The following is an 18,071-nucleotide window of genomic DNA, read 5'->3' on the forward strand; positions in this document are numbered from 1 at the left end:
TAAAGTGTGAACAGGTTAGGTTTGCAGGATGTTTCAGAAAAGGTACCTCTATGAACTCTGCATGCCATAGCATTTTTTCAAAATTGCTTTCCTAGAAGTGGTCCTTCTGCCATAGGTAAGGTTTCTGTTCATGTTTTTTATTCGGAGTGCTGAATGCAACAATACAAAACACAGGCAGCCTGACATCCTCTTGAATGATGCATGTGAAGGAAACTATGTGAAACCGATATTGTTGATGAATTTGCATGGCTATTCTGTGTACTCGGCAGCTAAAGAAAGCTGGAGGCATTTTGCTTAGATGAAAAGGTATCTTTCTGAAGTAAACATGTATCTGCTTTGTAATAGAATTGCTCTTCATCCTGGCTTAAGCCTCATGAAATTATTCTGTACTTATACCATAGTCAGTGAAGTCAGATCGAGCTCATGACCAGTCTAACAGTTAGGTATCTCAGCTTATTGTTTTAGTGCTTATTCTTGAGTCACCCATGTTTATCTTAAAGGCATAGTGGAAATGTTGATTTTGTTATTCACCAGTTACTGTACTATGTTGAATAGATTGAATAGAGTGAAAAATTAACTTCAATGTAAATCTTCTAGTCCTCCTTACATAAAATATGTATTTCATGGGCACAAAATTTATCACTCTGCCTAGTTTGATAGTCTTCCTCTAGCAAAGATCAGTGCATATAGTTTTGGAAGAAGTGGAAAAAAATACCTATTTTTCCCTCTTAAATTGTACCTTGTTCACTGTGTAATGCTGTACATAGAAGACTGAGGAAAATTCCATGAATTACCAGTTTATACGTTTGAAGCATAATGTTTCTTCATTGTTATCCTCTAACTGCTAGTAATTGAATACTTTTGATGGTCATAAATGTATCCAGCCATGTTTATGAGTCCAGGCTGAGAAACATACCCTCTGACTCTTTCAGTTAGTGAAGCTTCACACTGACTATGATATTTAAAGAACTTTCTACTTCATACTACTCTGTTAATAACTGTAACTGATACCATAATTATACCCTGCCTCTTCTTTCAAAAATTAGCCGTGTGCTGCAGCAGTTGCAATATCTTTTTTATTTTTTTATATATACAGGTATATGTATTTATATAGCTAATTACTTTGATCTTTCCGTGCTCTCCTGTTTTAAAGGTTTACAAGCATCCTCTTTGTTGCAATAGGAGTGGATCTATTCTTGTATCTTCTTTCTTTATAAGATCTAGTGCTCATCATTCTACAGGTGTATTAGATTCTTTCTTTCTATGTTTAGAGGACTGTATTCTGCAATCAAGACTTCTTTCCCTAATGCCAGGCAAAAAGAACAGCAACAAAAGAAAATAAGCTCTTGAGTCAGCATTTGTAATGTCTATTGTCGTTGCGGAAGCAGCTGCGCGTGGAAACAAGTCAAATAGATTTTGAAATGACGAGTTGGAAAAGAAGTTGTCAATTGCCTGCAGGGATGGAGAAAACTATTGGTACTGATTGCCAATTAACTGCTCTTTTTTTTTCCTGACAGCTTTGATAACAGGTCAAAAAAGTGGCAGGAACTGCTGTTTGGCCTGCTCGCTTTATCCTTTGTGGTTGCTCAGCCACAGATACTCCTCTGCACACAAAGAAACACCGCGATGGTATCAACAGTAGTTTGTATCTGTATTAATGTTGGATGTGGAAGGTTTCCAGGAGATTCCAGTGAATTATCTTTAGATACAAAAAGCCTTCCAGGTATAGAAGGTAGGCTAGGGATAGATGAATATTGTCAGTTCATGTTAAGCATATTGGCGAGGACTTAAAAAGAGGATCAAGGGCACTTTCTCAGCATAAAAACAGTGTTTGTACCTACCCTGTCCTGGGGCAGCAGGAGATGGTTTAATGTAAGCATAGACTATGGAAAATATAAGTGTCATATGAACACTACCAGAGTACAGAGAAATGTGTTCTATGTAATCAAATATATCTTTCAGCAGATAGTCATAGTTCCAATAGACACGTACCTTTGGAGGCTTAATGTTAAATCTTGTCAGAATTGCCTGTGGACTGAGTCATCTTGAGTGGTGATAAAACCTGCATGTGCAAGGTATTTATTAGCTGAGATAGGTCTCTGTTTCTGTATTGAAATTGTCTGAAATGTCTGACTAGTTTAGGTGTTGCCTCTGCTTGCTCAAACTAGATCTCTCCTGAATGCCAGAACCATGATTGCAGCACTTCTGCCATTTAATTGACCAGCTAATTTGCCCTGTAATTATATAATAGGGTATTTAAGACCGTCTCTTTAGAGCCGAGGTATTAGCTTTATTTATCTGCTTCATTCAAGAACAGATGTTTCTGCTGTGTTACTGAAATACTGTCTTTGGAAATCAAAGATTGCTATTTTCTGAAGTAGAATATGATGGAAAATCTAAATTATGACTCATAAAAGGGGAGGAGTGAAACTAATTGCATTGCAACTTTGCAGAAATTGTTTTTGATAAAATCTGACTTGTGGTAATGGTAAATAGTTAAAAACATTAACGGTGTGACAGAAGTGGTGGTGTCTTTTGCACCTGCGTGGCTAAATATTTCACTTATGCTTTGACATGCTGTTTCTGTATGTCAGAGGACTGTCTTCTGTCTTTTTGCAGCTTCAGAGTCCTTTAAATTTCCGTAGTGATTTGCATTTAAATGTTTAATTTTTTTCCCCAATTTTTCCACAGTTTATGATTTCTTTATTTTTAATTGCCACATCAGGTTTCCAATCAAGGTACTTGCACTTCCAGAAATACCTGTGTGTAAAGTCAGTTTTTCTGTATATATATTTTAATTTTTTTTTTTTTTCTTTTGAGTGTGAAGACTGGTACATGCTGCTAGTAAGCTTAGCAAAATGGATGAGTAGGATTTTAGTACTTAAATAAGATCGAGTGACATGAAGGAAAAAGACTTAACTCACCACCCACCCTCAAGGCCATATCCTGTGTGACCCACAGGAACAGTCCCAGTGAAGACAGAGAAAATACTAACCTGAACAAGCAGGCAGGATCTCATTAAAATAACCCACTGTTGTTTAAGAACTCCTTTTATAGAACGTCATGGAAGAAAACCGAATTACTATGAAAACTTTAAGTAGCATCATGGAAGAAAAGTAAACTACTGCCTTAAAAGAAGCAGAAACGTTTGCTGAGATGAGAATCAGTTACATGTGCACATAACTTGTTTTTTCTCTATCTTACACAGCACTGTAAGTGTAGATAAATAAATGCTTATGCTGCAGATAGGGCCCAAATAAATATTTTTACTTTTGTACTTTAAGACAGTAGTCACATACTGTTGTGACAAAAATTTTCTTGTATTTTCTTGAATGATTTGGCAATACAGTTGCTATCTTAGAAGGTTTCACCACATCTCATGTTATTTGTTTTCCTTAGAACACTGACCCCCTGTTGAAGTTTGTTACATGAGAATCTTAACTTCCAAGTAATTTTCTTTTTGAAGGATTAGCACAAACTTCAAAATATAAACCCCAAAGATTAAAAAAAACAACAACAAACAAACAAGAGACAAATATGAAGTGTAAAAAATGTTCTTTTAAATAAAGTCTCGGTATTTTATAGTATTTTGAACAAATAGTTGCTTTGTTTATTTAAAAATAGTATTTTGAAAAAAGTTGGGGGCTACTCATTGCTAGCTCATGAACATTGCTCGTGTCTTTATGCATACAAGTTTAGCTACATGTAGGATACTTCGTTCAGCATTTCTTTTTTAGCTCTAGAGACCTTTCCAGCATTTCCTGCAGAGTATTTTTTTCATTACAAACAGATAAGAATTCTTAGTAAGTACTTCATAGTATAGTATAGTTTATTCTCTCCCATATAGAGGTGTCTTATCAGCAGTAAAAACAGTAGCAAAAAGATTGTCCCGTTGCCTATTGTATTAGAAAATCAAAGGTAAAAATTTACTTTGCGTTTATGAAAATGCTGTTGCGGGAATCAAAACCATCCTATTGAAAACTGCCCAGCAATCTAAACGTGTGCATAGTTACAGTTAAGAAAGGTCTCTAAAAAGCTGAGTTTTTCATTTAATAACTCTTACTTATATAGAATATGAATATAAATGATGAAAACTTTATCATTCCAGGTTCAACAAAAGGCAAAATAATATGAGGAGGAATGCCATAATATATAGTTTTGGATTGGTAGGTTTGAGTAAAATTATCAATCCCAATATCCTAGTCAAGTTCTAATTTCTGGCTACCTGAGTCTCCATCCAGTGACATGCTTTCTAACATAGTATCCAAATATGCTGAATAACTATGTTTCTTAATAATTTAATATTTGTAAGTCAATTTTTAATCCAGATGGGTTTTTCCTTTGTTTTGCATTTTTTTTGGTCAAGTTGTATCATGTCTCCTTTTTCTCCTGAAAGATACTGTGTAAATATGAGGACATTAGAATATTGACAGCCTACAGCGGGAATCCCCACTTTCTGTGTAACTGGAGGTAGCTACAGAAGAAAGAAAGGCTGACCCTGTGCTCTTCACTCTCCAAGCAAAGGTGGGCAACCTGTGAACGCCATGCAAACAAACAGGTTGTGCTGTACTTCTCATTTGGTCTCATTTCATAGGTAGGCAGGGAGAGCCAATTTGTAATAAACAAACATTCTACCCAGTTGCAGAATATGTTGGGCTTTGACATCACTAATGCAGTAGTGTGCTATCTTTCTCAGTGAAATAATCTCCGGCAGTGATGTCACTGCTTATAATTCTGAAATCAGGAGACACTTCAGTGGTTAATGTAGTGAGGCAATGTTACACCTGTTTGTGGCTGACCACAGCTAATTTATTTTGTATTAAAACTCTTTTCACAGTAGAGTAGGTATAACTCACATCAGTGGTATTGTGTGCACTCCTTAGTAAACCTCCAGGAAATGTCTGACTTCTTGGCACGATCCCCCAGCAAACCGCAGCTGATGTAGTGCCTTGCTGCCTCTTTTCTCGTGTGCTGGTGACCTGTGCGATTGCTTCATTTGTATTTTTTCTTATTATCAGATTGTGAAGGATTGAAAGAAAACTGACACAGCTAGGATGGGGAAGAAATTATTTTCTAACAGAAATTCAGATTGATAATGTTTAATCTCCTTTATTCTGAATAAAATTCTGATTCCATTATTACAGTCTTACTGCAGACCTTAAAAGGGATTGCTGTTGTCGCAGGCATTGTGCAGCCATCTAGTTATGGGGCAGTCCCTGCACTGGAAACCTAATTAGTCAGGACACACAAAGGTGGGAAAGAAAGGTACAGTCTTGCCCACGGGCATCCAGCAGGTCCATGGTAAAACCAATTGTTGAATTCGGGTCTTCCCGTTTCCCCTTCCAGTGTCTCATCCAGTGGGTAATAGTACAGTTCTGTTGATATGCACGATTTTTGGGGGACAAGTAGCTGCATATAGCAGATCTGAATATAATTATTATGAGCAAATAATAACCTGGCCATTACAGGTATGTTTTTCTTGCTCTCAAGCAAAAACAGTAAACCGGAAGGGAAAATGTACACAAGTATAGGACAACTTTGATGAAAATATTAATGTAAGGTGGATTTTTGTCGCTTTTGGCTTATAAAGTAAAAGCAAAACCAAAACTTTTACTTTATGGTAGGCACAGCACCTCCTGTAGCACATTGTGCTCTCCACAGCCAAGTGCTGCTCAGAGCTTCGGACATGCAGATGGGTGCTGCTGTAGGCTTACCTTGTGTGCGCCAATGGCACGCGCACGGTGAAAAATGGCAAATGCCAATATAAGCTTGCATATTGAGACAATTGCGCGCAACTTCTTTACAAACTTGCACTTACTAACAAGGGCTGAATCATCCTGTTGTAGTAAAGCTTCAATAGGAGGAAATGGGCGAAGGTCTGTCACGGGGGTTTATCAACCCTTCTGAAGGTGCCTTCTGTTTTGTTTTGCTTTTTTATGGAGTTGGGAACAGAAAGTAGATTCACATTGAGACTCCAATCTTTGTGCTCAGTAAAAGCCTTTATTTGGCTCTTTGGCAGTGTTATGCGACAATAGGCTTGTCAGAAGGGTCGAGTAAAGGTCAAGAGGTGGTAACTTCTGCAGCAGCTGTGGAAAGGCTCATCAGCGTTCACCCACTTATTGTAAGCAGGCACTTGAAAGTGTCCTACTGAAGTTTACTACTGTTCAAATATTGGAGTGCTCAGTGCTTTGCAGGACTAGATCCTAGCACTCAACACTAATTGGCAATGATACTACATTGCACTTAGAAATTAATTTTTCTAAAAATTGTTGGTTGAAATGTAAGGCAATGATTTTAATGTTGGAAAACCACTCAAGCAATGGAGGTAGATTGTTGGTCAGTGCTTATTCTATGCAAATGAAGACATCAAGTGCATGAAAACAGGTGCTGCTATTGTGAATTCTCAGTCACTGTTACAGTGAAAAGAATTGCTGGGTGTTTGATGTACTTTAAAGTTTTGTTTGTCATGTTTTAAATGTGCCAGGCCTGGAAATGTCATTCAGGTCTGGTACCTTGTATTGAAAAGATCAGTAACTTGTGTTAGCATGTGCTTGGAATTAAAGGCTTATATATTTCCTGTTTTTTATTATTATTAGGTATAAGCAATTGAGGACAACACTTCTTGCTGTCCAAAGATGGAAAACAACATAACTACTATCTCTCGTGAAGAGCTTGAAGAACTAAGAGAAGCATTCAGTAAAATAGGTATGTTTTAAATAAGAAAATAATAAGGATGCCATTAACATTGCAAAGCCATGTAGGATTTGTGGAAGAAATCTTTATGGATCACTTTGTTTTGATAGGGCCATGTTTTCCTTCTATGTTGACAGTAATATCTAAGAAAATAAGAGTGTTCACGTAAACCCCCTTATTTTCACTGAAACTATGTGTGTTTATTAATTTCTTTCAACTTCAGCAATGAAAACAGATACATTTTCTTGCTGGGCAGTTGCATTGTTTGTGCCATTGTATATGCAGTGTGATAGATCTCAAAATTCAGTTTTTTGAACTCTTTAAATCTAAAAAAAATGTTTGATTAAACTTCACTTGTCAAGTATATTTTCATTAGATTAGTGACACTTTGTTTTTGCTTTACTTGCATGCTTTGGTGAACTAGTAATTTCTGTTTTCGTTGGTTGGATTTTACATTTTAAGTAAGCTAAACTTGGAGATTTTTTGATCTTACTTTTGTAGCTAGCAGATGTTAATAAATAACTGTACAATTTTGTATGCTTGACAGGATGTTTGCAGATTAATCAGAGAGTAAACAGAAAGAGTGAGAAATTATATAGCAACTAACCCTTATTTCCAGATTGCAATCCCATTGTGAATGTTAAAGTTCTCGTCTGCTTTATTTCTTGTTTGCTGCAGTTCTGTGGGGGTGATGTGTAACTGTGCAGCTCAGCAAATCAAACAAATATATTTGTAATCATTCATAATGGGGAACAGGGTCGCTTTAGGCAAGAAGTCTTAAATATATGAGTCTCCATCTTGGTAAAGAGACTATTGGGAAGCTGTATGTTAGAGATCTATAAGGCCATGAGTAGTATGGAAAAGGTGAAGATGGAATTATTCAGTTTCTGTCAATACAGATATCATGTGATGCCCAGTAGAGAGTCAGAAAGCTTAAAAAAAAAAAAGAAGTAACTTTTCTTCATCACAAATAATAAAACCATGAACCCATTGACTCGGGATGTTGTTGAAACCAAAAAAGAGTAGAAATGCTAACAGAGTAAGATACATCCATGAAAGGTAATTCATGAGTTGCTATTAAACAATTATCTTGACGTAGTCCATAGCTCAAGAAGTCTATAGCCTGCAGGAGCTGGAAAGACAGACCAAAGAAAAGAGCACTGTATACATGTATCAATCTACTGGGAGTTGTTAGGGTAGGTAGATACTCACTGGTGTTGTCTGACAGCTTTTCTATTTGTTTGGTTTTCACCCTGTGCATTCATTCTTTTTCTCCCTTTCCTTCCTGCATGTTTTCATGTTTCTGCTCTGAGAATTGTCTGTACTGCTCCTACTCGCTGAAAAGCATTTTCTTCCTTACTGTATTACGCTTTCTGTAAAATATAAAAATTAAGCATCATTAATCTTTTTTCTTTTTTCATTTTTACATTTCTAATGTCTTTATGGATAAATTGCTGAGAGAAAAGGCATGTATTTAATTCTCTGCTTGTCATCATGGAAACTTACCCTCTGTGAAAGATGAACCTAGAGAAATAAAATAGCTGGTAAATCTGAGTGAGCTCGTGAGCATGTCCTCTGCTTTTTAGACCATCCCTGTTATTACGTGTGTTGTTACATGTCTGCAAGCCAGACAGTGGATGGATTAATACATATGCAGACATAAAGTTTGCCTGTGTAGTGATTTGTGAATTGTTGGTACTATTGAAAACACAAAAAGAGATTTTTTTTTTTTTAACAGGTGTTTTTAGCCTTTTAGCAGTGAAATGTGGCATTCTTATGAAGTTGTACAGAAGCTACATAGTGTAGTATGGATTACAGGGAAATTACTGTATAGCAATCAACTGTGGCTAGAGATGAAAGCATGTTTCTCTGCTTGCCCTTCTGTAATGTGATGCATATTCATCTACTCTGGTATTATTGGCTGAGTTCTGATACTAGAGGCAATATGAAGGGAGGTCTTTTAAGTAGTAAACGAAAAAAACCAGAGTGGAAGCACCTTGACAAGTCAGAAAAGTGGCCACATTTTGCTTCTGTTTCTGACTCATTGTGTTACTTGTGACATTCTCTTAAATTACTGATCTTGGGTGCATCATTTGTAGAACTGGGAAAATACTATTAATTCATATTTTTCAAGAGCTTTAATATGATCATGAGAGAGACTGAAAATTGTTGTCAAACATGGAAAATACTAGCGTTAAATATATAAAATGATGGGCATTATATCCAGCACTAGTTATGCTGGGTATGATTTCTTGCATTTGATTGAGCTTCATCTCTACTGTGTATGGACTATAGCTTTTCTGCTTTTAAAAGTACTTCATTGCATAGACATTGCACTACAGGTACAGGTAAGGCTATTTCAATGGGCATTCTCAAATTCTGCCTGTATAATTATGTGTATACATATATATGGAAGTATGCATAGATATAAAAAAAATCAGGAACAGTTAATGTGTTTGATTCATTTATGCATTACATTGGATAAAAACATATTATAGGTTTGTAAAATGGTGCTTTATTATACTAAGACAAGAATTCAAGGCAGCTTTCTGCACACAGGTTGCCCTAAGGTGGAAGTACAAAGGGTATTTTTATGATTTCTGTGCTGCTGCATTATTCATCATGAGTAACACAAATTATACTGAATTTTTCTTAATTTATTTTTATGTGATACAGCCATTCATTTCTTTCCACAATTGTGGAGCTATACCATACCTCTTGTTGAAAAAAGCATTCTGATACTTTGCTGTACATGAACATTCCTGACACGTGGTCTCGGGAGCCAAATATAAGTGAAGGTGACAGTACAAATTGTTCCCAAAAGAGCTAGTTAATAGATTAAGGAAGGTCACCTTTAATAAACAGACGCAGATCATCCCAGATTTATTCTTCACAGGTAAGCCTAACCACATCAAAAGTTTTGAAGAAGAAAATGTCTATCAGATACTAGGATAAGAAACAATATGCAGAGCGAGGTAGAGTTCTTGTGTAAGTAGTTTTTCTTGTGTAAGTGTGCTCTTCTAATAACAACTTGCATCAGATTTGGGTTTACTGATTGCAGATTGTATAATATCAACAGCAGGAATATAATAATTGATCTCCTTTTCACTTGAAGGTTTATAGAGAATTTTCTTGGGAGTCTTAAAAAAAGCTTAAATTTCACTATTTACAAATGTGCCATCTTGTTATAGCTGTGCTTTGGGATTATAAAATAGTTCCTGAGAAAATACATGACAAGATGGCACAAATCCTAGCCAGTTGTGCCTCTAATGTGTAAGTATTCCTTCATGCTTACTTATCTATGTCAGAAGAAATACCCGTCTTCTAGAACTGTAATTCTCACGCTTTATTCTCTACAGTTACTATACTTGGTTCTTTACATACCTATAAAAACAACTTGTGCTTTTATTTTACAGATATTGACAACAGCGGATATGTCAGTGATTATGAGCTTCAAGACCTGTTTAAAGAAGCCAGTCTGCCCTTGCCTGGTTACAAAGTCCGAGAGATTGTAGAAAAAATCATCGCAGTGACAGATAGCAACAAGGACGGGAGAATCAACTTTGAAGAATTTGTCTCTGTAAGACATTCCCTTTGGATGTTCCTCTACTGTCTGCTATCTGTTGAGAACTAGGATAGAAAACTGAATTAAGTGGTACAACTAAGTACTATTTTGATACAAATAACTAATATTTTGAGAATGGGAAAGTTTTCTGTGACAATTTACAATATTCTATGTAATTATTTTCCAGTCTTTGTATTTCACTCTCCCATTTAATTTAGTAGATCTCATTTGGGCAGCATGTGAGAGCACAGTAGTTCCAATCAGTTCTACTTTCTATTTCCTCAAAGATGAGGGGATGGACTACCTATTTTAGGAACTGTTGGGTCAGCCCTTGCCCGGACAAAAGAGTAGATAATTAGATACTGGCCTCTGAATTCTCTTAGTGATAAACTAATGCTTGTGTTACTATGCTTAATCTCTATACTAACGGCTATTTTTTACTGGGATTGAGGTACAGTTTTCACTTTTAGTGAACAAATTTGAACAATTTAGACTTTTTTTAATGTGGATCACTGGCTACTGTGCTTTATTAAAGAGAAACAAAAACTTCTCAGACTGTTGGTTTGTGTGTGTGTGTGTTTGGGAATGATTAGGTTTTGCTTTGAATTTAGAGTACTGCTGCTAACTGCAGCAGGTTGCTTGTTGAACTAGTTATTGATCTTTCTTTCAAGATTCTAATTTGCAGTAGTTCATAGGTGAGATGCAAATATTTGCGTCCAGGTATTGACCTGTATCTGTTACTTATACTTCGTTGTCAGTTTTGAAACCTCTACAGTATTTGGGCAAACTTAGGACATACTGGTATATCCAATGTGGTTTACATTGCAGGAAGGTGGAAAATGGTGTCAGCTTGTTTAAGGGCACGTATAACTGTCACGTAGTAACATTTTACTGTAAAGCATATGATGAAGTAAGTGGAAGAAATATGCTATTGTCATTGAAATGTGTATATCTTTAGTGTTTTCTTCAATTTACCAAAATATCTGTGAAAAAATTGTGTAGATTGTTGCGTATTTACTTTCTTAGATAGCATGGCTTAATAAAGGTAGCACTTGAGGTACTCACTGAGAAATAATATATTAGATATCCAGTATGCACATTTCATGAAGGGATTTAAACTAGTTTTACCTGTACAGTAATTTTTTTTCAGAACAGAAGTCAATGTAAATCCCAAAGAAAGGCAGTCAGGTTAATTACTGTCTATAGAGTACTTACATGAGTTAGCACTTAGTTATTTCAAGGTATGCTCAATCACAAAATGCTCTCTATTTTTCTTATTCCAGATAATTCAGGAATTGAAAAGTAAAGATGTTAGCAAATCTTTCCGAAAATCAATAAACAAAAAGCAAGGTATTACGGCAATTGGAGGAACATCAGCAATATCTACTGAGGGGACACAGCACTCTTACTCAGGTAAGAAATAATTAAACATGAGCAAATTTTGCATGGAGGAAGACTCTTTAAATTTGCACTACAGATGAAGTAAAAAACAACTGGGAAAAGTTACTGTTGAAAGCAAATTAACACAGAGAAAGCATGTGGAGACGGACAAGGTAAGTGTGGGTGGTAGTTTATTAAAATGTGGGCTGTTCAGTTGTTGTTAGTTTCATGCTGCACTCAGAGATAAGTTAGGCATCTTTGCCGGAGCAAAAAATGAAAGCAAGCACTGACAATATGGGGAGGGGGGGGAATGGCCCCTTTGGCATACTTCTAGTAATGTTAGTCAAGTTTTTGGCTTCATTACATGCTAATCTACTCTTATTCCTATGTTCAGATAAAAATGAATCCCCATTTTCATTTCCACAGTGTTAATTAACATGAAAAAAACCTCACATATCATTTTTGGATGAAAGGACCTCCTCAGCTGTCTCTGTGCCATTACAGAATTGTTCACTCCCATATGATTTTTGCGTAGCCTATCTCACACTTGAGAACTTGCTTTTAATATTTGATCTCTGTCTCTTTCTCCCTTCCCCTGCTGCATGTCATTTAAGTTGGTAATTGTGCCTAACTGCATTGCAGCTCCTGGTCAGAATGTTAACTACGTTCCAGGATTGCAATAAGCAATATTGCAACTTTTTTGATTGACTTGAGTCTGGGATTTGCTGTGGTTCCAGAAGCGTGTTAAGATTCTATACATGAGGAAGGTTCACTTCAGTTAGTTAAAGGTGGCGATACTCTCACTCTAGGTATTATCCTTATAACACCAGCTGCACTTGATATGTCTCCAAAGGAGGGGATATATTCCATCACAAAGGAATGAGATGGTGTGCCTGTAGGGGGGACACCATCAGAGCTAATAGTTTAAACTCCCTTTCATTTTTTGGTGGAGAGAAACTGACCCCACTAGACTGCAATTCATCTGACCTGGCCTCAACAGCCATCTAGTTTATGATGTGATGAAGTATGCACTAGAATTTCAAGTTTCTTCCCACTGACAATGAAAGAAGTGTAATGAGTCAGCTGTAGGTACCTGTCTTGTATGCTTCTTGAGGTGAGGTGAATACCCCCTGTCCTATCTGGTAATTTGGATACTGATACTTGATTGACTGTTGTTCCAATAAGCATTCTTAGATACACAGTAATAAATTCTGCCCTAAATATGAAAGAGAATTTAAAACTGAGGTACTAAACTTTTTAAGTTTCGCAAAGCTAAATACAGCACAGTAATTCAGATGATAGTCTAAAAAGTACTGCCAGTCTCTGAAGTCCTAGTAGAAGGCAGAATGAAATGCTGCATTTTAAACCAATGGTGTATAGATTGAGACGTTGCATATTTCAGATCACAGATTCCCCTCTTTTCATTGTAATTGCTGAGAAACTGAATTTGAAGTCAGCCATGATGACCCATTATGTTGCTATGATTTTTATGTTGTCCTTCAGAAAATCGCCGGATGTTTAGAGGGTGCAGTAGGGGAAAGATCAATCTGTACTTGCCATATTTTGTGTGTTTTACTGCTGGTCTGATTCTTTTCATACCTGTGAAAACTAAGGGGTTTTGTTGCAGATGAACCTCTTTGTCCCAAGTCTGATGTTTAGTAGTATGTGTTCCTGGAAATGATAATAGATTATTTTAATGTTGTTTTTCTTTTCAGAGGAAGAAAAAGTTGCTTTTGTTAATTGGATAAATAAAGCTCTACAAGATGACCCAGACTGTAAGCACCTTCTACCTATGAACCCATCAGATGCCAGTCTTTTTAAATCCCTTGCAGATGGCATCCTTCTTTGGTGAGTCCAGGGCTGTGAGAAAGAAAAGAAATTAATCTTAAAGGTTCAATGCTGATCACAGTGACATGAATTGGAAAACTTCTGATAGGCTTTAATGTCAGGACTCCACTCTTAAGTATTTCAACCGATGTGTAGGATGGGGAAAATCTGTTTGCCTATAGAAATGTTATTTTTAGCAATTTTTTTATGTGACTCTGTGCATATATTATAGAAGTGGGTTTCCACTTCAGATCCATAATTATACATGTCAGATATGTGCAGGCTGCTTATAAAGGAGATAACTACACAATTCATATATTCATTAGCTTAAATAATTAGAAATCTTTGCTATTTCAAATATTTTAAAAAGTTACTAAATGTAGTTACTAAATCATAGGATGGGAGGAACAGAAATCTGAATTAAATCCATGGCAAGTCAGAGAGCATATAGTAGACCCCTTAAGTTTAGTCTGCTGTAACTTTCTAGTTAGTTAAAGTAGATTAATAGTACTTATTCATACACCATGGTAACAAGGGATTAGCTTATTAGTATTGATGTGAATTAGTCTTTGAGGTCCTTGTAGATGCAAGATACTAAAGCAATGCAGTGCAGAAATATATCGGTTATATTACAAAGATTTTCATTAGAAACTATTTAACTGTCTTTAGTTTACAGTTTTAATTTTCTCAGGAACTTTTTTTTTGACAGCACAGACATGCTCTGTTACTTAACTATAAAACCCAACTGCTCAAGTATCTTATAATTACATATTATGTGGAGGTTTCTGGATGAATGTGCAATTATTTAACAGGGAGAGGAGATTTAGAGGATGAGGTGGTCATTTTTTATCTTGTCAGAAATATTTACAGCTAGTTTAAAGTGTTAGGGGTTTATAATAAAATAATATCTTTTCTGAGAAATGAAAGTTTGAATAATCTCTGATTTTTCATCCTTAGCAAAATGATCAACTTTTCACAACCAGATACAATTGATGAAAGGGCTATTAATAAGAAGAAACTCACTCCTTTCACTATTTCTGTAAGTACTGCACAGATAGGAACTTGCCACAAATGAAAAAGTAAAATATTTTTCTATAGCTTTGTTTTAATGACAGTTCTGCTGGTGGAGCAAAAAAAAAAACGTCCTATGTATTAAAAAATGTCTAAGCCTGAAATTGTATTTTCTAATGAACTCTGCTGAATTCTCCTGTTTCTTAGATGATGTACAGGAAAATTTGTATTTTTCATGCTTTCCTTACTTGTTTCCCTATTCACTATTCTCATTTTGCTTTACTAAGTATCTGAAGAAAATAATTTTAGACTTCTGAGTGGGTGGTCAGGTCGTATTTTAGCAATGCAGAAAGTATCTGCATGGCTGTATACTGTATAGTGGGATGATACATGAAAACAGGTCTGGAAGAGGGAAGTAGGTCCATAAGTTACCTGCCTAATGAGAAAAAAAAAATCCTGATTAAAAACCTCAGTTAACTGGCAGACTTTTCATTTCAAACTGAGATTAAAATATGAAAAGTTAAAACATACCATGTTCTAAGTCATCCAAGTTTTGTAATGTCTACTTAGTTAAAGATGATGTGTCAGCAAAGATGATACTACATGTGTTTATGTTGCCTCTGTAGATAGTTAAAATATGACACAAGAAAATAGAGAGTAATGTTTACGAGAGCTGTCAGGTATTTTTTCTTGGAATTTTTCATCTGTGAAAATCATTAGCTTTACTTTCAGTGTCAGGATGTTGAATTGCCATGATTTTCTTATGCTGTCTGTTCAATTACAGTTTAACAGTTGCTTGAATAAATGTGTCAGCCTGTATAAGATCCAAGATGGGATGACAGTGATGTCAGTAGCCTCCTGCAAGGGCAGAATTCCATATGAGCACGTTTTTCCACAGAATCAAGCCCCTGATATTTTGAGCAATATTGTTTAATTTGTGTATGTGATACTTACGAGTTACAAAAAATATTTTAATTAGAGTATTCCTCAGCGATCCAAGCTACAGAAGGTGTTCCATGATTTTTGGTGGGTCCATACTAAATACTATCAATAATGTTTTCCATTAAATTTTGATATGTGGTTCACAGAAAATCTCCAGAGTGCCATTTTCCACTGGGAACCATTGGACTAATGCATTATTTCTTATAACTTCTGAAACTTACAGAATTTAATATGAACAAATTTACAAAGAATTACAACCTCATAAATTTGTTAAAAATGATATTCCAAACAGGAAAACCTAAACCTGGCTCTGAACTCAGCATCTGCTATTGGCTGTACGGTTGTCAATATCGGATCACAAGATTTGCAAGAAGGAAAACCACACTTGGTATTAGGACTTTTGTGGCAGATCATCAAAGTTGGTCTTTTTGCTGATATTGAGATCTCCAGAAATGAAGGTAAGAGTAATGCCAGGTATGGCAATGTCCGCAATTTGGAATTAACTGAGATCACAATGGCAATGATTTCGGCTTTCTTTCAAACTTGCTTTTAGCTCTTATTGCCTTGCTAAATGAAGGGGAAGAACTAGATCAGTTAATGAAGCTTTCCCCAGAAGAGCTCTTGCTACGCTGGGTGAACTACCATCTGGCCAATGCAGGCTGGCAGAAAATCAGTAACTTCAGCCAAGACATTAAGGTATGTAGTTATTGCTCTGATAATTGAACATAATGGTATTTAAACACACTACGCATAGAAACAAATGAGCCAGATCAGAAGTATTTAGAAAAATAGTAGTCATCTGCTTTTTCTAGCTATCCTGCATTTTTCAACACTGAAAGTGAATTATTTTGATCTCTCATATCCTATTCAGTTGCTCATACTATGTATTATCATATCACAGTGTAAAGCGAACATTTCCGACAAGCTCATACTCAGGGAAGTTCTAATGTTCTAAGATTGTTATTAGAGTTACTTAGGACAATTCGCACTCTTTCTTTTGTTGTTTTAAGGAAGAAGTGTATGGCTTTAAATCTCCTCCTGGTTCATAGTTGCTAATGGTGATTGCCCTTCGTACCTAGTATTCTACAGAAGAGTAGGGAACCTCTTGAGGAAGGAACAGTTATTCGGAGGGCTGTCTGGAGTAGCTACTGATTCTTGATCCCAGGAGAGAGCAGCCCCCCTCAACCACTGTGCTTTGCTGGTGTGCTGATTTACTGACACAAGGGGACTGAAAGGCATGTTGGTTCCTTGGGGCAGACGGCAGATCTGCATAATTCTTCTCTCTTTTTCAGTCATTCTGCATATGATGTGCAGAGTACTGTAGTAAGTCCAGTTGAAGAGGGAAAAACCCAACTTTTTAAAACTAAAAGCAAAGGAGGAAGATTCCCTAAGGTGATAAGACCTCTTTTCATTGAAGAAAACCATGTCATTAATTGCTAGTTATACCTTTTCAAATGCCACCAAGGCGGCTATTATTAAAGCAAACCTTTAACTAAGGTTTTATGTGAAAACTGCTATTATGGTAAAAATATTGCATGCTTTTTAAGAGAAGTATTAAACACTTATAAAACTAGCAGGTTTTTGTTTTATTTTCCTAGTTTCTTAGTGGGGAAAAAAACCCAGAAGCATACTGAAAACTGCATCAAATAAATATAATTTCTTTTGTCATCCTAAAAGGGCCACTTTGCTCTCCATTTTTAATTCCAATTACCTCTGCATTACATACTTACTCATACTTCTTAAAAATATTACACTGCTTGTTTTAGGATTCAAGAGCATACTACCATCTGTTAAATCAAATTGCACCTAAAGGAGATGAATTGCCCACTAAAATTGACTTTTCAGGATTTCATGTAAGTATCCAGAAACATAAAAATAGACTGGAATTATCCGAGACCTCTATGTATGTATACAACATCCTGGTTACAAAGCTGTCCCAGAATCCCCTTTTGTTTTGTAACACATACAAAAGTTCAGTCAGATTCCTTAATGTCACAAAAGCTTAAATGGGTAAAAACTTGATTAAAATCCCAGGGCGCTGCTGAAACAGGATAATGCATCCTGCAGTCTAAAATCTGGAGCTATGTTTTACTTGGAGTAGTGTCTAACTGTTTTTACTTTCATCTGAGTCCTCCAACATGAATATTACAACATCCTGCTTCAGTTCTGCTCTTTTGGAATTCGGACAAGGAGAAAGAGTAGCCTTCACAAACCTTGTGATCCTTCCTCAAACCAAATAGCATTCAGAAATAACATGTGAGCCCTTCCAATAACCAGCAGGAAAGTGTAGCAATAATCAAGCTTTGAGTTGTAAAGGGATAGAGGGTCTAAAACCAGCCTAGGTAGATGTGAAAACACTTTTCTCTAAGCTGCTATATAATGCTCGTTGGAAAGATTATTCTGAGAATGTGTTTGATAAAAAATTGAACTGCATGTCTAAGATATATATATCTCTATATATCAATCAGAATCTTAAATAGAATCTCGTTATTCATTATAATAATGAAAACCCACAGGCAAAATTATGTTCACATGCAAGGTTTAGTCCTCTCAAACTCCTTCATGAGGAGAGCTCTGGTTTATGTTTGCTTTTGTTTTGGGTTTTTTTTGGGAGCGAGAAAGGAAAAATTTTTTCCCTGTAATTTCCTACAAT

At 36.0% G+C, this 18,071-nt stretch overlaps 1 protein-coding gene across 3 annotated transcripts in view; it reads left to right on the plus strand.

The window, feature by feature from the left end:
• The window catches only part of PLS1 (plastin 1), a 47,234-nt gene that overhangs the window by 15,784 nt on the left and 13,379 nt on the right, over positions 1 to 18,071 (plus strand). Inside the window, exons 2-10 of one of the 3 annotated variants that reach the window (XM_075158298.1) lie at positions 4,397 to 4,558; positions 6,597 to 6,705; positions 10,110 to 10,273; positions 11,542 to 11,671; positions 13,354 to 13,486; positions 14,423 to 14,504; positions 15,711 to 15,876; positions 15,972 to 16,114; positions 17,185 to 17,271. In XM_075158298.1, the coding sequence (XP_075014399.1) occupies positions 6,636 to 6,705; positions 10,110 to 10,273; positions 11,542 to 11,671; positions 13,354 to 13,486; positions 14,423 to 14,504; positions 15,711 to 15,876; positions 15,972 to 16,114; positions 17,185 to 17,271 (975 nt within the window). In that variant the 5' untranslated portion in view covers positions 4,397 to 4,558; positions 6,597 to 6,635. The remainder of the gene's footprint in view (positions 1 to 4,396; positions 4,559 to 6,596; positions 6,706 to 10,109; positions 10,274 to 11,541; positions 11,672 to 13,353; positions 13,487 to 14,422; positions 14,505 to 15,710; positions 15,877 to 15,971; positions 16,115 to 17,184; positions 17,272 to 18,071) is intronic. The other 2 variants (XM_075158296.1, XM_075158297.1) reach the window with 2 other exon arrangements.

This window comes from Calonectris borealis, chromosome 9 (assembly GCF_964195595.1).
Source record: "Calonectris borealis chromosome 9, bCalBor7.hap1.2, whole genome shotgun sequence".
Classification (NCBI taxonomy): domain Eukaryota; kingdom Metazoa; phylum Chordata; class Aves; order Procellariiformes; family Procellariidae; genus Calonectris; species Calonectris borealis.